A 27,632-nucleotide genomic window follows, 5' to 3' on the forward strand; every position below is an offset into this window, starting at 1 on the left:
TCATTGAATATTAACTATGATTATTACTGCAGTCCAATAGTGGTGTGTGTGTGTGCGTGTGTGTGTGTGTGCGCGCGCAGATATAAGGCATACTGTCTAGGGAGTGAGGCCAAAACATTTGTAAATGAATATTTACTAATCCATCAAGTGGATTCTACCATACTTGCCACACAAACTAACAAGATAGAGAAGAAAGGATTAGTTCTGATGAGCAAAATATATAATGTTTTGGAGGTAGCGTTTCCCCTTAGCATCAAACAATGAGTAGCACTTCTTGATGAGTACTACTCAAACAATGAGTAGCAAAGATGGGAAGAAGGGAGCTCTGGGTTGAGGGGACAGTCCGAGCACATCATGGATGCAGAAAAATTACAGGCTGTTCTTGGAGGCCCACTTGGAGAAGGGAAAGCTGGGGTAGAGGTTGTGTGCTCACCTGTGTTTGGGGTCATGGAGGCAAGAGGGAGAGTTGGAGAGCTCCCCCATATTCCTTCTTTCCCAACTTGGTGTTGCTTTAGGGCAGGGACCTTGTGTTATTTGTTCCCTGCTATTCAGCGCCTGGCACATGGTAGAAGGCACCTACTAAGTAATGGTTGAATGAATGAATGAGAGATTTCTAGCCTGTGCTTTTATCACAGCTGGAAATGGGGAAGCAGAGGGACAAAGGGGCATCAATGTTTTACTTTAAACTCTGGGTCCCTGCTTCACAGAAAGAGATTTTGCTGACGATTATGGGACATAATTTGGACAGGCGAGGTGTGTGTTAAGTCCAAGAGTGCCACAGTGGAAGGTGTCACAGCAACAGGCTGTCCTGTACAGAGCATGTCAAACCAGGCTGGAACACTGGGTCAGAGATGTAGACACAGGAACGAACAACACAGATATGGAACTTGACTCCTTGGACTCTGCACAACAAAAATCTTTGTAGAGGTCATGGTCATATCCCAGTTTTTAGGGACTTGACAGGATAAGGAAGAGAAGTAGAGGTCAATGACTTGATGATGCAGGAAAGCTTAGTGCCTTAATTCAGTAACAACAATGGATGGAGTATGTGGGGAGATGGAGGGGAAGTTCTCTAGGGAGTAAGAGAAGTGAAAGATGCTGGAGAGTAAAGGAAATATTTTAGTTATCTGAATGGCGGGATGCAGTGTGGTTCTGAGTGAGCATTAATGGGAAAATCCCCTTTGTCTAAGGATGAAGACGTGAATGAGAGAAGAGACGGGAGGTAGTCAGGTGTGGAGGAGAGACAGGTAAGGGTGTGGAGGGGGAGACAGTATAGTGAGGTGTGGAGGGGGAGAAGGTGTGGTCAGGTGGGGGGGTGGGATGGTCAGGTATAAAGGGGGAGACAAGGTAGTCAGCTACAGAAGATGATGACTTGGTCTTCATATAGCTGGAGGCTAAGTTTTCCACTCACCATGAGTCTTGGGCATTTAGGGTTGAAATGGGAGTCTTAGGAGTGTTGGTTGTTTGTGAACTAAGAAGATGCATAGAGCTCAGTAAGGAGATTTCTGGGGAGTATCATCAAAGCTTAGACTTGGGTGCTGAAAGGTTAGACTTAGAATGTGAATGGCATTGCTGTGTTGTGAGCAGCATGGGCTAACCTGCGGGCACCACTTCTAGTCTGGGAGGAGCATGGAGGAAGCAGGCTGTGTGCATGAGTCCACCTTGCGAATGGAGCTGGAGGGTGGGGGTTGGGCGCCCAAGACGGATAGGGCTCCCCGGGTCTCTCATGAGGAAGTCTAGCTGGGAAGGGGCCGACAGCATCCTGAATCAGGACTGATGGAAGCCGCACAGAGACTGGAGAGGAGGTTTGGTGAAATAGGGCAGGGAAATGAAAATATAGCACATACGAGTTATACAAGAGGCAAACTCTGTTTGTGGCTTCTGTACTTCCAGACACTTGATGAGCTTCTATCCCATCAGTCATCACAGATTCGCTCCTTTATTTAACAAACATCGATCGCGCCCCTGTCTTGGAGCAGATACAGAGATGGACAGAAAGAGACTCGTCCCTGAACTCGTGAAGCCACCGACAGCTGTGAGGTTGATTAGCAGAGTGTACACTGTTTTGCTATATTCTCTTTATAAACAGGGACAAATAAGCGTGAGAGGAGCTCTCCACTGTAAAATAAAGCTGACGGGGCGGGGGGTGGGGTGGACAACTAACCTCTTCATTCTGTCAAAGACTCGATGATCACATAACAATTTTAGGGGGAAGGCATCTGGATTATTTTTTTAAATCATTAAATTCTTTCTGTGGAGACCAGAGTTGACCAATGTAACCAGAAATTTTGATCAGAAGGTTTTAAAATTTCACTGGCTCCATGGGTCATTCAAAGGACCAAGTTGTGCTGTAATTTCACCTGTTTATTTGTAGATCAGACATTGAATGAATTTGATACTCAATAAGTGGTGATATTAGGCATTTTGACGTGTGCCAAACTCAAAGACACACAAAGTATGTCACCTCTAACAGGCAGCTAAATTTGTTCTAGGACTATTGAAGGCCTTTTGGCTGGTAGCATTTTCAGGTAGGGCTCCCTCCCACCCCAGTAAAAGCATAGCTGAAATACAGTGTTATGCTAGTTTTAGGTGTATAACATGGCAAATGGACAATTCTATATACTATGCAATGCTCACCATGTGAAGCGTAGATACCATCTGTCATCTCTACCAAGTTACTACGATACAAAGCATATATATTGCCTATACACTCCTGTGACTCATTTATTTTGGATCTGGAAGATTGTACCTCTGAATCCCCTTCACCTATTTTACCCATTTCCCTGCCCCCTCTCCTCTGGTAACCACCAGTCTGTTCTCTGCATTTATGAGTCTGTTTCTGTTTTTGTTGGTTTGGAAATAAGTCAGATGGAGAAAGACAAATGCCATATGATTTCACTTACACGTGAAATCTAAAAACCAAAACAAATGAACCAGTACCATTTTAGACCCATGGTAGCATTTACCAAGTCTACAGCCTACAGCCCCATCCAGAATTCTGAGAATTAATACAAAATATACACTGTGCATGGGAAAAAAGGAATTTTAAAAAAGGTATCTGAAGGTAAAATGTTTGCGAGGCCAGAAATAGAAAGAGTTGCTGGTAAGGAGCATAGGAGAACAGAAGGACAGGGTTTGGGAGCCCTGGTGCCCTGGTGGGGTCTGGGAGCTTAAACTTGGCCTGTTTAGTCCTGTGGCCAGGCTAATGAGCAGCTTCTGATCATCGGATATTGTCTGCGGTTTTCCAGCGTGGGGAAAATATTCTGGGCTTGTCTCCATTGCTGAGGTGCCATGTTGCTTAAAATAAACTCTTGTGCTGGCACCCCATCCCTGCTTTTCTAGTTCAGGTTCCTATGAGTTCAGTTAATGTGAGTTAGCCCCTAATAAACTTGGAAAGGAGACGGGAACACTTTTCTGCATTGACAAAGCTGAGGTCCCTAAACTTTAGTCACATCACTAAGGTCTTCTAGGGGCCAATCTGATGGTGCTTTATCCTGCTATCACCCTTTGGTGGAGTGTCACACAGGGGTTCCCAGGCCAGCCAAGACTGATCAACTTAGGGCTGTATTTTCTTTAGCACCAAGAGTAACTCCATGGCCTTCCTGTTCACCCATTAAGACTGTTGCCTTGTGGAAAGAGTGCTTTGAAGCCAGACAGATCTGAATTTTAATAGTGGTTCTGCCACTTACTGTTTGGGTGACCTTGCTTATGCCAGTTAACTTCTCCAAACTTGCATTTTTTTCGTGTAAATTTTAAATTCCTACCACACGGTTGTGAGGAAGTTGCAAGGGGGAACAGTGATGTATGGGAGACAGGTGACCCAGTCCCCGGATGAACTAGTGGAGGCCTCTGTTTACGGAAATATTTGCCAAAGAGAGAGAGTGAGGGAAACCCCAAATCTTTTCTTTAGAGTGAGGAAGGAGGGGAGGGTCACTGGGCAATGCCACCACGGGAGAAGTCCCGCTGGGCAGAAGACAGGTGTAGATGTGGAGGCTTGCCCGCTGTCCTGCACCTAGAAGGGGCCACCGAGCCCTCTACCACTGAAGTTCCCATTCAGGTGCCGCAGGAGAGGCGGGGAATCACCGCGGCCCCTCCCGTGGGCTGCACTGCCCCGGCTCACCTCCGCGACCCAGCAGGTCTCCCCGGGAGCCGCGGTTACTAGGCGCGAGAGCGTCCATGGCAACCGCCCGCCGCGGGGTTTCCCTCCCTCCCTCCCGCTCCCGCCTCCCGCTTCCCACCGGCCAATGGGCTCCCGGCGAGCCGGCAGGGGCGGCCGTGGAGTGGTCCACGGGCGTGACGTCACAGGTGGGGAAGGCGGGGCCAGGACGGGACCGGTTGGGGTCGCAGCCCCCAAGGGCGGTGGGTGGGGTCTGCCTCCCTTCGCGCTCACCGCCCCTTCCCCGCCCCCCGCCGCAGCGGCCGACAGGTGAGTGGTCGGGTCGGCTCCGGCCTGCCGCTGGGACGACCCCTACAGCGTCCCCTTCCCCAGCGAGGCCCCAACGTCTGACCTCGGAATTCGGGGTGACGGCGTGGTAACCCCGCAATTCCTCTCCCCAGTCTGCACTTCCCTGCCCCCACCCTTCAAACCGGGAACCGTGCGGACCCGCGGGACCTGCGAGCCCATCCCCCACCCCATGCCTGGTGCTTGTTGTCAAGGGCTGAGAAGTTATTTCCAAATGCGGAGCCCGCGAAGGGGCGTCCGACCCCGACCCTGTGCCCACTCGTGCGATTTCTTAGACCGGTGAGCGGTGCCGTGCTTCGCCGCCGCAGCGCTGGGTCCGGCCGCCTCCGCCGGGTTTCCAGGGGCCGCCCAGGGAGGCGCCGTCCAACGGCCGGGCTGCTCCCGCAGAGCTGAGATTCTGATCAGGGCAGCTGCTCGCTCTTGGGCTGGGGCCGCTTCTGTTCTGCTCGGACCCTGAAGCTCTTACCTTGTGTTCGGACCTTTTAGACCAAACCCCTTTACGTTTCCTCCCTGGATGCTTATGATGGTGTAGATAAATATTTTAGAAATGCATACTATCACTTGTTTGGCCACCGTGAAAACAAGCAGATTGTTTCACTAACAGACAAAGTGTTCCGAGGTTTCTGATAAAATGTTCTACCCTTTTTTAAAATTAAGATTTTATTTATTTATTTGACGGAGATCTCAAGTAGGCAGAGGGGCAGGCAGAGGGGGGTGGGGAAGCAGGCTCCCCGCTGAGCAGAGAGCCAGAACCCTGGGATCATGACCTCTGAGCCAAGGCAAGGGCTTAACCCACTGAGCCACCCAGGTCCCCCCTACTCTTTTGTTTTTAAACGGAAATATTTTCTGCAATAAGTAGAGTGTTCAAGCATCCATGCCTCACTTAAATAAGCAAGCCAACAACTTTACAGTCCTGGATGAGACCTCCCTCCTGTGCATCCCTTGGGAATTCCATTCCCCTTCTCCTTTCTCAGCGGTATTCACCTACCAGAACTTGCAGTTTACTTACATTCTGTATATTCGTGTACCGTTTCTACTTACGCATTTGTTCAAAAACGAATATACCGTGTTATTTTCAAAGTTTATGTAACGGTGTGGTGCTCTAGGTCATTCATTTTAACTGCTGTGTGATAACGCTTGTATAACTTACCGCAAATGATGCATGCCTTCTCCTCTTGATAGACTTTTAGACCGTTTCCTTTTAAAAACTGTTGGAAACATTCTTGTACATTCTTCTACATTCTTGGGTACATACTTGAGTTTCTCTACGTATACCAAAAGGTTGCATTGCTGAGTCATGGGGGAATGTGCTTTTCCAAATTGTTAGATGCTGCTACATAGATCTCCAATGTATGTTAATTTATATTTCCAGTCTCAGTGAAGAGGGTTCTGTATTATACATTTTTTTTTGGAAGAAAGGGATGAACTTAATGACCCAAAATATAAGATGTTGCCATGCTATTGTCTTCTAATCAGTCTTTCTGAATGACTTATAAGATGGCTGGCTGGAGCTTCTTATTTATTTATTTACTTATTTATTCATATTAACTATATGTATAAAGATAAATTGCTTAAATGTTGAAATCTGATATAATTTTTAAAAATCAGCTGCTCGTTAATGTAGTTAGTGGGGGCAGTGTTTTATTTTTCCCCCAGTTTGGAACTGTGAGTAATTAGATGGACACAACCAAAGGAGCTAAGGGGGTTTGTATGTGACCATTTAAGCCTATCCTGGTCACTTATCTGAGGCAGAATGTGGAGAAATTCATGGAAATCTGTTCTTGTCATGTCTTCTGTACAAAATGACCCACAGGTTTTTATACCTTAAAATATTTATGATTTTAAAGCCTTGACTAAATATGCTAATAAAATATGTTTATCCAACTTGAGGTCATCTTCTGGATTATAAGTGGCGCTTTCCAGTACCTACAGTCTTTGTGTTATTGATTATATTTTTAGCATGTTAATATTTATAGAAGACAATTATAGCATTTTTTTTCCAGTAGGTAAGTAACTATTGACTCCATATTAAATAAATACACTGTATTCTACTTCATTTCTTGAAATTTTTTTTGGTTCATGCTGAAAGTATAATAAAAAAACAATTGCATAATTTAGGGTATGAATTTTTCCACAGCTATTTTCAGTCATTTTTCCAAAGAATTTGTTCCGTTTGTTTGCAAATAGGAGACATTTATAGCATCAGTTAATGAGCTTAGTATGTGCTTTATGAACCCTGTTACAATGTGACTGAGTTAGAATTTAGAGAATGATTTAAGTGTTGTAAAAGTCACATCATCGAAGTAAGCCATGGGCTTTTAAAAAAAATTCCTCCTTAAAAGTTTGGTAGAATTCATGAACAAACCCATTTAGGCCTGAAGTTTTCTTTGAAGGAAGATTTTAGAGATTCAGCTCTTTTGAGTACCGCAGGGCTATTCAGGTGGTCAGTTTCTTCTTTAGTCAGTTTTGGGTGTTTGTGTTTTTAAAGCATTTTGTACATTTCATCTCTGTTGTCAGATTTCTTGGCATGAAGTTGTTAGTCACATTGCTTTATTAGCTGTTTAATGTTTGCAGGGTCTGTGTCAATATCTCTTTTTCATTCCTGATATTAGTAATTTATCTCTCTTTTTATCTTGACCGGTCTGGTGAGAGGTCTATCAATTTTATTGTTAGAGTCTTGTTGCTCCCCCCATTTGTCTATTTTCGATTTCATTGACTTTTCTCTTTTTATTATTTATTTCCTTCTACTTTGGCCTTACTTTGCTGCCCACCTCCCTGCCCTGCCCCTTGCCATCAAGAATAAAGTGGAGATCATTGATTTTATTTTATTTTTAAAATTTTTATTTTTTTAAAGATTTTACTTATTTATTTGACAGACTGAGATCACGAGTAGGCAGGGAGGCAGGCAGAGAGAGAGAGAGGGGAAGCAGGCTCCCCGCTGAGCATAGGGCCCAGTGTAGGGCTTGATCCCAGGACCCTGACCATGACCTGAGCCAAAGGCAGAGGCTTACACCACTGAGCCACCCAGGCACCCCTATTTTTAAAATTTTTAAAATATTTGGCGCCTGAGTGGCTCAGTGGGTTAGAGCCTCTGCCTTTGGCTCAGGTCCTGGTCTCAGGGTCCTGGGATCAAGCTCTGTGTTGGGCTGCTTGGTGGGGATCCTGCTTCCTCCTCTCTCTCTACCTGCCTCTCTGCCTACTTGTGATCTCTGTCTGTCAAATAAATAAATAAAATCTTTAAAAATAAAAAAAAATATATTTTATTTATTTATTTGAGAGAGCAGAATAACACAGAGCATGAGCAGGGTTGGAGGGGAAGAGGGAGATGGAGAATCAGGCTCCTTGCAGCCTGATGTGGGACTTGATCCCAGGATCCTGGGATCATGACCTTAGCGGAAGGCAGACCCTTAACCAACTGAGCCTCCCAGGTGTCCCGAGATCATTGATTTTAGCTAATTTTTATTTTCTAGTGTAAGCACTGAAAGCTATACATTTCTGCCTAAACACTATTTTACACACAATTTTAGCTGCATCTCACAATTTTGATATGTTCTGTTTTTATTCTCATTCAGTTCCAAATGTTTTCTCATTTTTCTTCATTGACCTAGAGGATGTTTAGAAGTGTGTTGTTTAGGGGTACATGGGTGGCTCAGTCAGTTGAGCATTCTACTTCTTTTTTTTTAAAAAAGATTTTATTTATTTATTTGACAGACAGGGAGAGAGAGAGAACACAAACAGGTAGAGTGAGGGAGGGAGAAGCAGGCTTCCCATTGAGCAGGGAGCGCAATGCAGGGCTCAATCCCAGGACCCTGAGATTATGACCCGAGTTGAAGGCAGACACTTAACCACTGAGCCACCCAGGCACCCCTAGCATTCTACTCCTGATGTCGGCTCAGATTTTGATCTCAGGATCATGAGTTCAAGCCCTGCATTGGGCTCCATGCTGGGTGTGGAGCCTACTTAGAAAAAAAGTATGTTGTTTAATTTCTTGCTATTTGAGAATTTTCCAAATATCTTTCTATTTTTGATTTCTAATTTAGTTTGATATATCAGTGAACATATTCTGTATCATTTCAGTATTTTATGTTTATTGGAGAACTTGTTTAAGGGTCAGTATATGGTTTACCTTGTTAAATATTCTTTGTGTAGTGAAAATTGTATGTAATTGCTGTTTAAAAATATTTTTCTTTCAGTTTTATTGAGATAAATTGACATATAACGTGTATGAGTTTAAGATGTACAGCATAATATCCTACATATATTGTGAAATGGCTACCGCAATAAGTTTAGTTAACATCTGTCATCTCGGGGCGCCTGGGTGGCTCAGTGGATTACGCCGCTGCCTTCCACTCGGGTTGTGATCTCAGGGTCCTGGGATGGAGCCCCGCATCGGGCTCTCTGCTCCGCAGGGAGCCTGCTTCCTCTTCTCTCTCTGCCTGCCTCTCTGCCTACTTGTGATCTCTCTCTCTGTCAAATAAATAAATAAAATCTTTTAAAAAAACCAAAAAAACCCCCAAAAAACAACAACAAAAAATCTGTCATCTCATGTGGACACAAAAGAATTTGCTGTTTTGAGGGGTGTATAGATATAAATTAGGTCCAGTTAGTTGTATTTTTCAAATAGCCTATTACCAATTTTGTATTCGTTCTAACAACTACTGACAGAGGTGTGTTGAAATATCTGCTATAGCTGTGGGTCTTTTTCTCGCTTTAGTTCTGCCAGTTTTTGCTTTATGTGTTTAATATTCTACTGGTGGTTACCTAGACATTGAATATCATTAAAGCTCCTTGATTAATCCTTTTATCCCTGTTTCTCTCTTTATTTGTGATGGTATTTATTGTCCTGAAATCTGTTTGGTTTGTTATTAATATAGCCACTTCAATATTCTTTTGATTTTTATTTATGTGGTGTGCCTTTTCCATTCTTTTATTTTTAACTTACCTATGTTTTACATTTAAAATGGATTTTTTGAGATGGCGTATCGTTCAATATTGCTTTTTAAAAACCAGCTTAGGGGCGCCTGGGTGGCTCAGTGGGTTAAAACCTCTGCCTTCGGCTCAGGTCATGATCTCAGGGTCTGGGATCGAGCCCCGCATTGGGCTCTCGTGCGGAGCCTGCTTCCTCCTCTCTCTCTGCCTCCTCTCTCTCTGCCTGCCTCTCTGCCTAGTTATGATTTCTCTCTGTCAAATAAATAAAATATTAAAAAAAATAAAAACCAGCTTAAAAATCTGTGCCTTTTAATTTGACTGTTTAAACCATTTATTATAAATATAATTATCGGTGTGATTTGGTTTGTGTCTACCATCTTGCTACTTGATTCTGTCTTACTTTTGTCTCTTTTCTCATGGGTTAATTACGTGTCTTTGTCAGTCTTCTATTTTTCCCTTCCCCTCTTAGCTGATTAGCTTTAATTTTGTTTTGAATCTTTTTGGTCTGAGGACCTTTTTGTACTCAAACAACCTCATGTTGAGTATCTCAAAGAACTTTATGTGGATTGCATCCACTGATATTTATTATATTAGAAATTAAAATCGAAAAGTTAGAATATAACTTCTTTTAAAAATAAGCATTACAACCCATTATATATAATATAAAATGTTTAATTAAAAAGCTATGTTTTTGAAACAAAGAATATCTAGTGAGAAGAGTAGCATCATTTTATATATGCGGTAAAGTTCTTTGATTTCTGTCTAGCAGCTGGGTTATCTGATCTACTGTATTTAGTCTATTGTGATATCACATATCATGTCATCTCTGGAAAACCCCATTGTAAATTTGTGAGAGAATCAGAGTGAAAAAGGAAAACATCACGTGAGCATTTCTATCAAAATAATTTTGAACTTGTCACCCCTGAGAAGGTTTAGGGTTCTGGGGTCATGGGTTCTGGGTCATATCTTGAAGAACTGATGTTCTACAGTTTACAATATGCATTTTTAAACTTGTTGCAGTATATGTTTAAACAATATTATTCCATTTTAGTTATGATCCTTAGAATAATACATTGCCTTTTCAGCTCTCCATCATTTGTGCTATTATGATCATATAATTTACTTCTATTTTTACTATAAACTCCACAATAATTTTTTATTATTACACTTAACACAACCATCGATTAAAGAAATTTATAAGTTAGAAAAGAATATTTTTTATATTAGCACACATACCATTTCTAGCACTTTGTTTCTTTGTGTAGATCCAAGTCTCCATCTGATATAATTTCCTTTTGCCTGAAGAATTTCTTTTAACAATTCCTTTAGTGCAGTTCGGCTGCTGATGAATAATCTTGGCTTTTATTTTTATGAAGAAATTTTATTCCACCTTCATCTTTGAAAAATACTTTCACTGGATATACAATTCTAGGTTACATTTTTTCCCCAGCTGTTTAAAGATGGTGTTTGATTGTCTTCTGGCTTGCACAGCTTTTTTTTTTTTTTTAAAGACTTTATTTATTTATTTGACACAGAGAGAGAGAGAGATCACAAGCAGGCAGAGAGGCAGGCAGAGGGGGAGGGGGGGAGCAGGCTCCCGCTGAGCAGAGAGCCCGATGTGGGGCTCGATCCTAGGACCCTGAGACCATAACCCGAGCCGGAGGTAGAGCCTCAACACACTGAACCATGCAGACGCCCCTGGCTTGCACAGTTTTTGACAAGAATTCCGCACTAATCCTTACCTTTGTTCCTTTCTATGTAATGTGTATTTTTGCTCTGATTTTAAGTTTTTCTCTTTATTGCTGATTTTCAGCAGTTTGATTATGATGGTCCTTGAGGTGATGGTGGTGGTGATGATGATGATGGTGGTCGTAGTGTGAGCCCACACGTGTGTTTGGGTGTGTTTGTCTTCTTGGAGTGTTTGGAGCTTCTTAGACTTAGGGATTTATAGTTTTCATCAGATTTGGAAAATATGCAGCCATTATTTCTTCAAATATTTTTGTCTCCCTACCCTTTCTATATGACTGACACCCCAAATATGTGATGTTAGTTTATTTGATATTGTGCCTATATTACTGAGGGTTTTCTCTCTCTCTCTCTCTTTTTTCAGTTAGAGAAAGTCTGTGCTTTGGTTTAGTCAGATTTAAACTCACTAATATTTATTTCTCCAGTGTCTACCCTGCAGTTAATCTCATCTAGTAAAATTGTTCTAGTATATACTGTGTATACGTATGTTTTATTCCTAAAGTTACATTTGGTTCTTTTTAAAAGATCTTGTTCTTGTTTTACCTTCATTCTGTTCTTGTTTTCCTTTAAATACTTGTACATTGTTTGCTTGTTCTATCAAATCTTTCCTGTTGACTGATTTTTTTTCCTAATTATGTATCAGAATTTTTTCTGCTGCTTGGCATGTCTGGCAATATTGATTGAATGCTGGACATCGTGATATTCCATATTTGAATGTCTTGATGTTGTCAGGCAATTAAATTACTTGTGGATTAATTTGATCTCTTTGAGGCCTCTTTTTAAGCTTTGATGGGATGAATCTTTAGTACTTTCACTCTGGAGATAGGTCAGCCTTATCTTTAATGTGTGACTCCTCTGGGGTCTCCACAGGATGCTCTAGGTAATCACCAACAACTTTCCACTCTGACTGGTCTGAGTTCAAAATGTCTCTCCACCCACTGTGAGCTCTAGAAATTGTTCAGCTGACAACCCTGCCATCATTCTTTGCCAAAGTTCATGTCGTGTCCCTTGATCGATGTGCATCCCATTGCTCAGCAAAGATGCAAGTGGACCCCTATATAGACTTAGGGAGCTATTTTTCTACATAGCTTGCTTTATTCTGGAACCCTGCTTCACAACTTCCAACTGTCCCAGCTTCCTAAATTTCTGATCTTCTCCTCAACTCACAAAGTTGCCAGGATCTGTTCAGTTTTCACCTGTTTTCCCGTAATCTGGAAATTGCCTCCAGACAGAATGCCAGGACCATCAGATGGCTTGCCTTATTTGTTTCTCTTTTCTCAGAGATCAGAGTCTTGTCCTGCTTATTGTTCAAGACAGATGTTTCAGATATTTTGTCTAGTGTTTTAGATGTAAGAGGCTAAGTCTAGTTTTTATTACTCTATCATGATTGGAGTCAGAAGTCTATTTTGATTTTTTAAGTATTTCTTAGGCCATGTTACCCTAGGTTTCCTTGACCAATAATGACCCAAAATATAAGATGTTGCTGTGCTATTGTCTTCTAGTCAGCCTTCCTGAACGACTTATAAGATGGCTGGCTGGAGCTAGAACTTCCATTGTGCAACTGTATAGAACGTTGTATCTTGCGTAGAATATTGTGTCTCCATGTGAAAATTATGGCCACACACCAGGAGCTCTACATCTGAGAGATGTATCTGGAGCTTTATGCTTCAGATTCCAGATTTTAAATTATATCCCATCCCTAATTAAGAAATATCTCACTGGAAACTTTTGTAAACTATATTGAATTTCTCAATCCATCTGTCTTCTCTGGCTTACGAACTTCTGCGTTTCATAGATCACCACTCATAGTAGATGACTCATGATTTGATAAACATGGGTTTAGATGCCTCAAGACTTCAACATAATAGGTGTTGGGTAAACATATGTGGTAATTCTACACTTAGAATTCCTTGGTTGAAGGACCAAGTGGGTCGCTAGCTTTTACTGTCAAGAATTAAGAAAATCAAAAAAAAAAAAAAAAAAAGAATTAAGAAAATCCAGGTAAGAGTGGCCCAAAGCCACTTGAAGTTTCTTGCTGAAAGAAAACTGACAAGATTATTTCCAGATTTGACTGGAGAAGAGGTTAGAACTGAAAGTAGCCATGAAGACCCTAAGGTCTCAAGTTGCTTTGAATTTAGTTTTTTGAAAAACAGTGTTTAACTTTCAAACTGAGGGGAAGAACTGCAAGTGATTATTAAGGTTTCTCTTTTACCACCATACTCCTAAGCTTGGCCAGTACAAGGTATCTGGGGACTGAGGGAGGGAAGAATTAGGAAGAGGCGGGGAGCTAGGGTTGTGTGGGCCGCCACCATGGCGTGGGCAGCTGTCCCACCGCATGTGGAATGAGTGTGTTTCAATCTAACCACAGTTCTACAAATAGATTATTTTGTGGTTTGGGGACCAAAGACCTCAAGGCATAGCTATTTAAATAATCATCAAATGATTTTTTTTTTCTGAGGTGGTTATAGAATTGGATCTGATTTATTTTTCCTTTTCAGTAAACGGATCCATAGACATTAACAACCAAACGGAATGGTGTTTACATGCTGAAAAGTATGTCATAGGCTGTGGCATCTTGACTTTCTGGGCTAATAATAACCCAAAGTTCCAGACAATAGAATACTTTTCAACCGGTAAAAAAGATGAAGTGGATCTGTATGATCTAACAGGGGGAGAGATCAGAAATATATATTTAAAAAATGCATGTTCTAAATAATACATAGAATATTAAGATAATTCAATATTTGTATTTAAAAAGCTCTGTTGATACATATAAATGGTATATAAGTAGCATTTTAAAAATAGCCTTAAAAATGATATATATGTTGGTATATAATAGGAAATATCTGGACAGAAACAACAACTAACGAATAGTTGTTCAATGTTCAAAGGGGTTCACTTTTGGGGGGATGAATATTTATCTTTTATTTTGTATATACTTTTGGCCTAGTAGTTTATTTATTATTATTTTTTAAAGATTTTATTTATTTGACACAGAAAGAGATCAGGCAGAGAGAGAGGGGGAAGAGAGAGAGGGGGAAGCAGGCTCCCCACTGAGCAGAGAGCCCAATGCGGGGCTCGATCCCAGGACTCTGGGATCATGACCTGGGTGGAAGGCAGAGGTTTAACCCACTGAGCCAGCCAGGGGCCCCTGGCCTAGTAGTTTAAAAAGCTCACATTTATTGAACATTTATTTTGAGCCCAGAACTATGATACGCATTCCAAATACATAGCATTGTCTTACTTAGCCCTCCTAACTGCCCTAAAGTGTCTATACTGGAGGTGCCTAGAGGTGGCAAGTTGTCAAGAGAAGGGAGCCAAGTATTTGCCTTGAGGTATGTTTGCATACCAAGCACACTGTTGTTATACAGGTTTTGTGCTCATTTAGGATGACTTCGTAGGGGAAATGCTGCCAAGTAACACCTTGCTATTACTACCTCTCATAATAATCCAGAGAAGTAAGTACTACTATTATTCCCAATTTAGAGATGAGAAAATTGAGGCACAGATAGGTTAAGTAATTTGCCCAATGCCTCACAGCTAGTAAATAACAGAGGCAAGATTTGCATTCCTGTTAAAATGCGTACTTTAGGCTCTTAATTTAGATTTGTTACAAGATAATAATAACTTAAATTTAAATAATGATTTTTTTTTAAAATTCAGAAATTCAAGTGGCCAATCTAAAAAAATGTAATTTTTAGTATATTCTGGAAACAGAGATGGGAAAAATATTTTTAGAACATATTATCACTGGTAAAGGTGGATATCAAATTAGAACAAATTCCTAATATGTTAGGGAGTACTGCTACTAAAAGTCAAATGTAGCTTTCATTTGTAAATTTTTACCAAAGATTAATTTATGTGACTGTTTTTTTTTTATACACCCTCCCCCCCAACAGGAGAGATTTACAAATAGTGTTTGAGCATCATGGAGCTTTTAGGTTCTACATTAACGGCAACTTATGCCCACCCTAGACCAACACCAACCAACTTTCTACCAGCCATCAGTACTATGGCATCAAGCTATAGGGACCGCTTCCCCCACTACAATTTAACCCATACCTTGAGCCTTCCTTGGAGACCAAGCACATACTACAAAGTAGCCTCCAACTTGCCGACCTTGGGTCCGTACTGCACCAGATCTCAGAAGGTGTGCGAGAGTACCATGCTTCCCTTTGTTTCCAATAGAACCACTCTCTTCACAAGGTATACTCCTGATGATTGGTACAGGTCCAATTTGACCAACTATCTAGAATCCAACACTTCCCGACATAATTCAGAGAGACTAAGGGTAGATACTTCTCGCCTGATTCAAGACAAATATCAGCAAACAAGAAAAACTCAAGCAGACTCCACCCAAAATTTGGGAGAACGAGTCAATGACATAGGATTTTGGAAATCTGAAATCACTCATGAGTTGGATGCAATGATTGGAGAGACAAATGAACTCACTGATGTTAAGAAAAAATTGGAGAGGGCTTTGATGGAGACAGAAGCCCCTCTTCAGGTAAATATAAGACCTTATGATAAAAGACACTGGATATTTATATGATTATAATCCACTGGTAGAATTACTGTGGTTATTATCTGTCGAATTATGTTTCACTTCACCTGTAGAAGCCAACCTCCTTTCAATACATCTGTAACTACTTCCAGGAGTTGGTAAAACCATGACCAGCTTTGCACATCCTACAGAACAACCATTTAAGTAGAATGAATTCTGAGTGCAAAGCAAAAAAGGTTAAACAGAGAGACACCCTTATAGTGAGAATGGCACCTTTCCATTTATTTAAAAGGCTTCTTGGGCATTGCTGTCCCTGGATTATTGTATATAATATTTGAGGGGAAAAAAGTGCTAGTCTTTTAATCTTTTAATCTGTGTCATGAAATGCCTCCTGTGTATATGTTATGATATCTTTTTAGAGCACAGTGAAATGATCAAGGAGACCACCTTAGGAGGTGGGGTGAGTTTGACTGAATAGAGTAATGAGCGTGAGGTTAAGTCAGGTGTTGCAGTCATGGAGATGGCATGTTAGTTTGTTGCTGGCCTCTGGCCACCTCTCACCCCACTGTGTGTGTAATGCGCGGGGGGCGCTCCAGCCCCTCTACCCACCACCATTGAAAGAAGACATTCTGTAGTTGAAGATGCACAAATTACAGAAATTATTTCAGAAGGTGTCTATATATTGAAGAAGCGAACACTATTTTTCTTCATGTTTGTATGACATTTCCCATGTGATAAGCATTTGCTGTAGGTCTTCACTATGACATCTGTACCAGAAGAGATTAGAGAATTAAGCAGCTGGAAGTCTAGTGGGTTGAGTTTGTTGGAGACCGCTGCGCATTCTTACTTCTTATTGTGCACCCCCAGCCCTTCCCCCCACGAAACGCAAGCCCACACAAGTACACACAACCACCAGAAATTCCAAGAAAGGACTTCTCAAATGATGTCCTTTTAAATTAACTCATCATGAGATGTTTCTCAGGATCAGAAGCCCTTCCATACTTTCTTCATGCCCTGGCTTATTTTGAGGAATCCTGGGCTGATCTGCACCCCACCTTACCCAACCCACTTTAGAGTATCCTTAAAATGATAGCCACTTAACCTCTGAATTTCAGGGGGACATCCCGTTTCTTCCTTTCGTGACTCCTTTCAGGGAGATGGGTCTAATTTGTATTTTTTTCTGCAATTCTTGTCCAAATAGTCTTCTGTGTTCAAATATTTACTATCAGCACAGTGTAGGAAGGTCCTGATTAAAGTTAAAATTAGTCACATAAACAGATACATCTCAAAAGGGAAAATCCAGGTGATCAACTAATATAAGAAAAAAAGTGTTAAAATTCCCTAATAAAAATGAGAAATCAATGAACTATCCATCTTTGACCTATTATATTTGCAACGGTGGAAACTGATGACATGTAGAGTGGCCAAAGTGAAGAAGATGGATACCTTTCTCTGTTGCTGGTAAGATGAGTAGAATCCTACTAGAGTCGGGTTGTAGGAATTTACAAAAAGCAGTTTAGCAATATACATGAAAATAATCAGAGTTTCCCATCAATCTATTAATTCATTTTCTTGTAAATGTGTATTTTTACTATTAAAAAATATACATTCATTCAAAGATTTTGTTCAACAATATGATGTCCAGATTACAGTTTACATACTATTACATTTTATGCTGAAAACATTAACATTATACAGTCACCCCAAGTCATGAAATAGTCTTTGAAAACAATATTTTAACTTTTGCATCATGTTCTTTCATAATTGACTGTTAGCCATCCAAGTTGTTTTCCACTTGAGTCATTAGCATACTTTGTCTCAGGGAATATTTTATGACTGGAGCCTCCCATTTAATGTCAATCCTAAAAATCATAATATAAAATTGTAAAGGACATTATAACCTCTGTTTTGTTATAAACAACAAACAAAACAGTGATAGGACTATGGCTAAATCATTTTCTACTTTTCTATGTTTTTTCTTTTTAATGGATAAAGCACATCATTTTTGTAATTAGGAAAATAATAAATGGTACTTAAAAGTAATCACTTGGATTTTTGGCTACACTAATATTTTGGCTTCTTTAAGGATAATAATTTGTTTCTTCCTCACTCTTCTCAGTATAAAATATTTGAAAATAATATCCTGAAGACTGCGTTTCAGGATATTATTTCTGTAGCAGAAATTAATGCTAAGTAATTTTCTCAGAAATTAATTTGTAGGAATTAAGTCGATGCTATATGCCTGATTTTGTCACCTTTCCAAATTAGAATTTTTTCCTAAACCACCTTAAAAGATGAACTCTACCTCTTAACTAGCAATTAGTATTTACTTAGTTGTTATGGTGGGTCTCATGCTGGATTTTGGACAACTTGAAAAGTTGGTAAGTTGGTATTGGGACTATCTATTGACTTGTTTTAGGAACAGATCCTTAGAACTGGCATCACTGATTTTAGTTACTTAGTATTAGTGCTTTCCATTATTTGTGTATCTGTAGGTAGCCCGAGAATGTCTATTTCATCGAGAGAAGAGAATGGGGATCGATCTAGTTCATGATGAAGTGGAAACTGAATTGTTGACGGTAAGTATGGCCAACAACAAGAAATGTAGTTGCAAACATGTGCTTAATGTGTAGAAACAAACAAACGAAATTTGTGTTAGATGAAGCCATTTATAAGTAAGAAGTTGCATATAGTATCAATATGTTTATATTGATACAATATAGTATCAAATGTTTATAGCATTTAGAAAAGATTTTTTTGGGTTATAAAAGTAATAGACGTTCATCGAGAGAATTCAAAAGATACAGGCTAGGATAAAGAAAGATAAAAATAATCTGAATTTGAGTTGGACAGAAATCACTGTTAACTTTGGAGAATTTCAGTTTATTCAGAGAATTTCAGAGGATTTCTTTTTAATAATCACACTTAGACACCACCCAACTTAAAGACACACAACTATATCTTCAAGATTAGAATTATACTGTGTACATAATTTGAGTGGTGCTTTTTTTGATGGATAAATGTTCAATGAGATTTATTCTTAAATACAGTTGTAGGGAAGGCAGCCCCATTCTTTTTAAAGAATTAATTTTTTTAGAGCAGTTTTAGAATCACAACAAAATTGAGGGTAAGGCATAGAGATTTCCCAAATAGCCCCTACTATACGGGAATATATAGCCTCCTCCATTACCAACACCCCCCACCATTGATGAACCTACACTGATACGTCATTGTCATCAAATCTAGAGTGGGGATTAGGTATTGGTATTAAAAATATTCCCCAGATAATTTTAATGAACAACTGGAGTTCAGAACCACTATAAAATATTGTTGGTAGGAATTAATGAAGCCATAAATGAATGGACAAATCATGTGTGTGTGTGTGTGTGTGTGTGTGTGTGTGTGTGTGTATTCGAAGGCTTACAGAGTGTTATGGTAGCAGTACTTCTCAACATGGACCATAGATTCAACAGAATCCTTGTCAAACCCCCAGCTGACTTCTTTGTAAAAATTGACAAGCTGATCCTGAAATTCGTGTGGAAATTCAAGGGATTCAGAATAGCCAAAATAATACTGAAAAAGAAGAAATTCAGAGGACCCACACTTCTTGATTTAAAAACTTACTACAAAGCTACAATATATGAGACAGTAGTACTGGCAATAAAGATAGGCATATAGATCAATGGAATAGAATTTGAGAATCCAGAAGTAAACCCTCCCCTTTACAATCAATTCATCTTCAACAAGGGTGCCGAGATGAGTCAATGGGAAAGAAATGCTTTCACGAACAAATGGTGACGGGACAGTTGGATGTCTGTGTGCAAGAGACTGAAGTTGGACTCCGACACCACACCACATATAAAAAATGGAATGAAAGTGGATCAAAGACTTAAATGTAAGAGCTACAATTGTAAAACATAGGCATAAATATTGGTGACATTGGAGTCGGCAATCATTTCTCAAATCTGACGCCAAAACCACAAAGTGCACACAGTGTAAGAAAAAAGAGATCAATTGATCATCATCAAAAGGACAAACTTTGATGCTTCAAAGAATGTCATCAACAAAGTGTAAAGACAGTCCACAGAATAGAAGAAAATCTTCTCAAATTGTATATCTGATAAGGTTATCTATAATGTCTAAATGACTCTAAAAATTAAAGATAAAAAAAAACCCAAATAACTCAACAAAAACTAGGCAAAGGATCTGAACAGAGTACTCCAAAGTGAATATGCACATGGCCGATAAACACAGTAAAAAATGCTCATCATTAGTTCATCAGGGAAATGCAAATAAAACCACAGTGGAATACTACCTCACCACCCCCCCCCCCCCAGGATGTCTATACTCAGAAACACAAATAGTAACAGGTGTTGGTGAGGATGTGCTGGTGGAGAGGTAAAACGATACACCTGTTTTGGAAAATTGTTAAAGATAGAGTGGCCATATGATTCAGTAATTCTACTCCTATGTATCTGCCCAAGAGGAAAAAAAAAAAAAAAGACATGCCTACTCAAGAACTTATACATGACTATCCATAGCATTATTCATAACAGCCATTTAGAAATAACAAAAATGTCCGTCAGCTGCTGAGTGATACATAAAATGTGGTATAGCCATACAATAGAATGTTATTTAACCATAAAAAGATGCTAAAACATTCTACTACATGGATGATCCTTGAAAGTTTATGCTAAGTGAAGAAGTTAGCCACAAAGGACGGCACATTGCAGGATTCCGTTTCCATGAAATGTCTGTATTAGGGAAGTCTATAGAGACTGAGAGTAGATTAGTGGTAGCCTAGGACAAACAGGCTCCGGAGATTGAAAACTGGGTGACAGTGTTAGGGGTATGTTGTTTCTTTGGGGTGTAATGAGGATGTTCTACCATTGGTTCTGGTGATGGTTTTATATACTAAAAAACCATTGAATTGTACAGTCAAATACATGAGCTCTATCAGACATGGATCATATCTTAATCCATTTTTTAAACAACCACCACCACCACTGCTTTAGAGGGTTAATATTTTTCTAGATCAGTAGCAGAGGTTACTTTATCTCAAAATAACTAAATCTACAGTTAAAGTAATGGTTTGTCAACTGAAAGGTGCCTTGATCATTGCCAATTAATTCAAGTAATGAGTGTATCCTTAGCTTACTCAAAGTAGTGATTTAGCATATCTTTTCATTTAAACAACACTGGTCTAATGTTTTAGAATAACTAAATAAACATTGGCAAAGAAAATAAGTAGCCTTAAAAGGCCTATTTTTGAAGAAGGTGGCTGCATTGAAATATTTTCTCACTAATTCTGTTGGCTTTCACAGTCAATTGGTGATATTCTACCAAATTCTCACAGAATGGCTTCTCACAGAATGGCTTCTCTTGGGGAATTGATCAGGGTACCATCTTTTTTGGTGGTCCTAGACCAGGCTAACTCCTTGAACTTCTTTTTTTTTAAAGATTTTATTTATTTGACAGACAGAGATCACAAGTAGGCAGAGAGGCAGGCAGAGAGAGAGAGAGGAGGAAGCAGGCTCCCCGCTGAGCAGAGAACCCCACGCGGGGCTCAATCCCAGGACCCTGGGATCATGACCTGAGCCGAAGGCAGAGACTTCAACCCACTGAGCCACCCAGGCGCCCCTCTCCTTGAACTTTTTTTTTTTTTTTTAAAGATTTTATTTATTTATTTGACAGATAGACATCACAAGTAGGGAGAGAGGCAGGCAGAGAGAGAGAGGAGGAGGAAGCAGGCTCCCTGCCAAGCAGAGAGCCCGATGCGGGGCTCGATCCCAGGACCCTGGGATCATGACCTGAGCGAAAGGCAGAGGCTTTAACCCACTGAGCCACCCAGGCGCCCCTCTCCTTGAACTTTTTAAAGCCAAATGAATCTTGCATATAGATTAATAGATAAATTATCGCTGGAGACAATTCCAAAGGTCTTTGGTTGTAGGCATTCCCTATCTCCATGAACCCTTCTGCCCCCAACCATCTGACATTTATTCCATGACATCATTTAAATTCAAATATAGTAATCATTGATCAATATTTTTTATAGCAAGAGTTTCATTAAATGCATTTTTTCCCCATTAAAATCCCAGAAATTCCCACTACAAGCATCGTGTATATGTAGTATAAAAGCTCACTAGGATTTCGGGTGTTAAGTAGTACTTTCAAAGCAGTATCCCACTCATCCTTTGGCAACACCTTAGTGAAGTAGGTACACACATACACCCCGAGCCGTAGAGAAAGGCAAAGACTGAACAACACTAAAAACAAAGACTGATTGCACAACTCACTGTGAAAATGTGCAGAAAACCTTTGCTACCTGTAAGGGCAGGTGGAACCTTGATGACAACACGAGGTGGGAATGTGGTTTTTCACTTCATTAATTCAGAGGATCAAAGAATGAGTCGCTAGAGTTATCACTGAAATGAATTCCGCATATTTAATATTTTTATGTGAAACAATAAAAGAATACGAAGACTATACAATTGAGCAGTAATTGATATTGGAGTGGAGAAGTCCTTTATAATCAAATTAGCAAAAGTGGAGACCAAAAGGGGATATTTAGTAAGTTTGACAGCATAGAAATCATGACTGTCTAAATATCAAACTCACTATGCAAAAATATAAAGGCAAGGTACAAACTGGTTAAAAATGTACATATATTTTTATATTATATATATTTACATCTACATTGATGACATCCGTGATGGAAAAGATTGAATTTTAAATATAAGAACCCTTATAAAATAGTAAGAAAAAAACAACAGAAAAAGCGAAGAAGCAGGTAATTTGCAAAAGAAGAAAGTCAAACGAGGAGCAAATACACAGTTAAAGTATTAACCTGCAAATTTCAGGAGGTTTGTTGTTTGGGGGACAGGTCCTATCACACTGGTAAAAATGGTAAACATGGAGTGATCGCTCAGTAGGTGAGAGGAAGTGTACTCTCATTTATGGTTGTAAATGGGGACAACTTCTCTGAAGGACAGTTGGCCGTAGTCGTCAAACCCTTGGAAAAAACCATGCCTCGGTGGCGTCTAAACATTCACTGAGGTGGTTCATCATGTGTGTTTTAATGTCATGGGAAAATGTTCAGGTTTAAAATGAGAAGGCGGGGACCCCTGGGTGCCTCAGTTGGTTAAACGTCCCACTGTTGATCTCAGCTCAGGTCGTGATCTCAGGGTCATGAGACCGAGCCCAGATGGGCTTGCACTCAGCAGGAAGTCAGTCCACTTGAGATTCTCTTTCTCCCTTTCCTTCAGCCCCTGCCCATGCTCTCTCTCTCTAAATAAATAAATAAATAAAATCTTAGAATAAATAAAAATGAACAAGATGAAAAGTCAGGTCACAAAACAGTGTGCATATTGTGATCGCTCTGTGCTTGAAAAGTGAAAACAGTGACCATGTGCACTTTCTAAATGTCTCCTTGGTGCTACTTTGAGTTTCGAGACTTTCTAAAGTGAATATGAATTTCAGAGGGAAGCGAAGAGTGTTTACTTAAAACGTCTCTGACCCAACACATGCTATGTAAAGTATATATCCTGGAGGCATCAGAATGCCCCATGTGTGGTCGGGTAGAGGGGTACACAGAGGGGTTTGTGAGTGTAGGAGCTGAGCTGCCAGGCACAGGTAACAGAAGGAAGGCTGGCCTCCCAGTGTGGAAGTCAAGTTTCCATTTGGACCAAAGAGCTGGGTCTGTTGAGGATATACGCAATGCCAGAGGGAAGTCCCTTTTTGGCAGCCCCTTTCCCTCCCCAGTTTACTTTGTCTTGGAAGAATAGCTATTATAAAAGAAGCATGCATCAAGTTCAGCCTTGCACATCACCAGAATTTATTTATTACCTTCTTGTTATACTGTTTTTGTTGAGGGTCAGAGATAAAAACAAATCCTACAGTTTTACTCCTGTCCCAGCTTGTTCCATAATATAATTTTCTTATAGCCCTAGAAAGGGTGAACCTCAGTCTAATGTTTAGATTGCAGGACCATGAAGGCATAGAGGTAAGTAAGTGGGTGTAAAAATTGTTTTACTGTTTTACTTTATGTATTTTTCCAGGAACAGTTTTCCTTTGCTGATGTTTTGTTACATTGTTGGCTTTGGATGTTATACCCAATGATGAAAACTTTAATGTGTGTGTGTGTTTTTTTTCTTCAATCAAGTAGGAGGTTGATATTATTCTGTGTTGTCAAGAAAGGATGAAGCTGCATTTGGATAAGGCCATTGCTCAACTTGCGTAAGACCTTTCAATGTGTATACAATTTAAAATCTGTCTCAAAACTGTGTTTTTGTGCCTCCCACTCAAATTTCTCTTAGCTTCCTAGGTAAGGATTTCTTATATATAGATACACACACACACACACACACGTGCACATACACATTTTTATTTGGAGGTTACGATGAGTACTTGGAGTGCTTGCTTTACCCTTTTAGCTAGAGAAGTAATTTTGAAAGGTGCCAGGGTGGCTCAGTCGGTTAAGCATCAGATTCTTGGTTTCAGCTCAGGTCACGATCTCAGTGTTGTAAGATCGAGCCCCAACAGGGGCTTCACGATCAGCGTGGAGTCTGCTTGAGATTCCCTACCCCTCTGCCTTGCCCCCAAATTGTGTTTGTGCACATGCACCCACTCTTTCTCAAATCAATCAGTAAATAAAATCTTAAAAAATAATTTTGAGATGCTACAGAATTTCTGCCCTAACTTGGAGTACGGTTAAGATTAATTTCTTTTCTTTTTTTTTTTTTTAAGATTTTAGTTTGAGAGCAAGAGTGAGAAAGGAGAGTGAGCATGAGCAAGGGCGGGGGGGAGGAGTAGTGAGAGGGTGGAGAAACATACTCCCTGCTGAGCAAGGAGCCTGACACAGGACTCCATCCCAAGAGCCTGGGATCATGACCTGAGCCGAAGGCAGATGCTTAACCGAATGAGCCACCCAGGTGTCCTGGCTAAGATTTCTTTCAAACTCAAAAGACTTTCATTCTTTGAGGAGAGATTGACTTGTGTATATTCAGCCCAATAGCTGGGAAAGTAATGAGTTGTGGCTCACTGTTATGATTATTTCCATAACTCCTTAAAGACTCAGCTTTCTCTGATTTCCCAGGGACCCTGGTACCTGCTCCCTGGTGCTCTAGTTACACCAGTAACACCCATCCTACTCTCTCCCAGAATACAGATCCTTCTTTCCTTGGCAATAGTAGATAGTAGGTACTTAATATTTATGGTGGGGATTGGGGCGGGCGGGGAAGAATAATAATCAAAGGAAGGTCTTAAGCAATGATAACAGCTGTCAGCCTAGAAAACACATTGGTCGAGCCTCTTTCCCAACATGACTGGAGAGATGAATGTTCATCTGGTTATGGCCGTGGGAAGCAGCATCAAAATGTCACCGAAAGGGAAGGATGCTTCTGCTTATACTGATGCTGTCAAGGATAAGATGTGAGAGAGACCCTAAAAGGAATAAGTGTTATAGAGGTATCAGTTCTGCTTGCTTTGTGTGGCCACTGTGCCCATTGGATTGATGCTCTGTTTAGCGGGCTGGGACCTCTCCCTCACTGTGATTGGAAGGGATCTTTACTCTAGAAATGTTGAGGATAGGTAGAAGATTAGTTAAGGATGACTGACTGCACATGGTTTGGTTAACTGCACCATTCACCTGAGCTATAAATACAAGGCAGTGCTCTTCTGATATTTTTGGCTTCTGCTCCCTAGAAATCACAGAACCACAGTTTAGTATGGTTCATGCTGTTCTGTTTTCTTTGGGTCCAGTTCCCAATCTTATTTTCTTGTGTAACTTAAAATCTGCAGCTCATCCTCCACGTTCTTCACTCTTCTTGCCCAGATTGTCCCACCGTGGAACAGCCACATCCTCATTTCAATCTCTGCTACAAACCGCCTCATTTCTGGCCCTATTTAGGTCTTTGCAGAAAGTTCTCACTCCATGTATGCATTTGTGTGGAGCCTTTGTTGGTGAGCCTTTAAAGACCTGGGCTTTCATTTAATACACAGTGGATAAAATGCCTACCTCATTTCCTGGGGTGGTTTCTCCAGAATTTATGGGATCCTTAACATGGTCATTGGGCTTGGTCCAATGAAGGTGATGGGAGGGGGTTTTTCAATGCTATTTGCTTTGGAACACACAACGAAGGCCTCAGTTTGGACCTCAGTTGAATAGACTGTCATTAGGCACCAACATGGTAGCCAAGATTTTTCCCATTTTAGGCTCTAAGACAGGCAGGTGGGGTACTGCCTCAAGCACCTTCTTTAAGGAAGTTCTGAGGTTAGGTCACAGGAGGTCTTGTGTCAGCCCAAGAGAGGAAGGGTAGGGAGTATCTTGGTCCCCGACCATAAGATAGAAAGGCCTTTAATCCCAGAGTTTCAACACAATAACCTGAGATGGGAGACTGAACACAGAATAGCAAGGGGAAGCAGCTTTCTCATCTTTAATCTCTTGCGTGTGTTTTAGAATTCACAAAAATTGTTTTTCAGGATTCACAAAACACAGGCTACTGGCATGCTGTTACCCTCATTTCTATTTCACACAAAAAGATGAGCTCTGATAGGTCAAGTACCTGCCTAAATGTATGAGCTAAGCTATGGGGAAGCTGCAGCTTTACCAACTGGCTCCTGTATGCCAAGACCATTTTGGGTGCCAGGAACACTGAAATGATGATCATCTGGTTGTCCTGATTTTTCAAATACTATCTATATGCTAATGATCCCCCAGTTTTTATTTCCATCCCAGACCTGTCTCCCAAATTCCAACAACCTCCTTGGTATCTGCACTTGGATGTTTAATGAATGCTCAAGCTCAGTGTGTTGTCTGCACTTCTGTCTTCTCCCCAGCCTACTTGCTCACCTCTGTTGATGGAATTCTGTTATTTCAACTACTCAGCTTCACCTCTCCTCCACCCCTTCATGTTTAATCTCCTAGAGATGTCTCTTGGCTCTCTTAAAACTTACTGGATCTGAACACTTGCTACCTCCTTCATTGTTACCCTCTCGGTCCAAACCACTATTATCTCTCACCTGGGTAACTGTACCCATCTGCTAATGGGTCTCCCTGTCCCCTGCAATCTGTCCTAAACCCAGTACCAAATGATCTTTTAAAACTGTAAATCAGGGCACCTGGGTGGCTCAGTGGGTTAAGCCGCTGCCTTCAGCTCAGGTCATGATCTCAGGATCCTGGGATTGAGTCCCACATCGGGCTCTCTGCTCAGCGGAGAGCCTGATTCCCTTCCTCTCTCTCTGCCTGCCTCTCTTGTGATTCCTCTCTGTCAAATAAATAAATAAATAAATCTTTAAAAAAAAGTTTTAAAACTGTAAATCAGTGGTCTCTCACTTCACTCGGAGGAAAACTTGAGTCCTTCCAATGTCCTCCAATGAGGACCAGCATGATCTGCTATTTCCTCCTTCAAGTCTTGGCTCAAACCTTTCCTCCTAAAGGAGTCCTATTCTGACCATCTTAAGTCGTCACTCACAGTCTTGTTTCCTTTTCTGCTTTGTTTTTTGTATTGTTCTGCTCACCACACAATTTGCTTATTTGTTAGGGGTATGGCCTGTCTCCTCCCTCTAGAATGTAAACTTCTTTAGAGAAGAGATGCTTGCTTTGTCCATGATGCAGTGGGGTTGAACTGTGCCTGACAGGTAGTAGACACTTAGTAATTACTTGTTGAATCAACCACCACATGAGGAAAGATGTGGGTCACCTGTCACCCATGCCCACCCCATGGGCCTATCTTTTTGGTAGTGAGGTGCCAAGTCTCCTCTCTGTTTGGCAGGGGAGGGAACACCATGCGTCTCAGAGCCCCTTCCCTTCCCAGGAGAGTGGCTACTGGAGGAGATGAGCCCGGGGGCCCCAATTCCTCATGTCCTTTCAGGCGCTCTGTCTCTGGCCCCAGAGCTCAATATTGACACTTGGTTTCTATCTCCTGGAAAACTTCTTAGGCCTCACCTGACCACAAACTGAGGTCAGCTATGGAAGGAGGGAGGCTGGATATA

At 40.7% G+C, this 27,632-nt stretch overlaps 1 protein-coding gene across 2 annotated transcripts in view; it reads left to right on the top strand.

Moving 5' to 3' along the window:
- The first annotated feature begins 4,325 nt into the window (after nucleotides 1-4,325).
- The window catches only part of TEKT3 (tektin 3), a 38,695-nt gene continuing 15,388 nt past the window's right edge, over nucleotides 4,326-27,632 (top strand). Inside the window, exons 1-4 of one of the 2 annotated variants that reach the window (XM_045985610.1) lie at nucleotides 4,326-4,426; nucleotides 15,037-15,644; nucleotides 18,137-18,220; nucleotides 23,806-23,876. In XM_045985610.1, the coding sequence (XP_045841566.1) occupies nucleotides 15,066-15,644; nucleotides 18,137-18,220; nucleotides 23,806-23,876 (734 nt within the window). In that variant the 5' untranslated portion in view covers nucleotides 4,326-4,426; nucleotides 15,037-15,065. Of the gene's footprint in view, nucleotides 4,427-15,036; nucleotides 15,645-18,136; nucleotides 18,221-23,802; nucleotides 23,877-27,632 lie in introns of both variants that reach the window. The other variant, XM_045985612.1, reaches the window with a different exon arrangement.

The sequence above is a fragment of the Meles meles genome, chromosome 18, assembly GCF_922984935.1.
Source record: "Meles meles chromosome 18, mMelMel3.1 paternal haplotype, whole genome shotgun sequence".
NCBI classification, from domain to species: Eukaryota; Metazoa; Chordata; class Mammalia; order Carnivora; family Mustelidae; genus Meles; species Meles meles.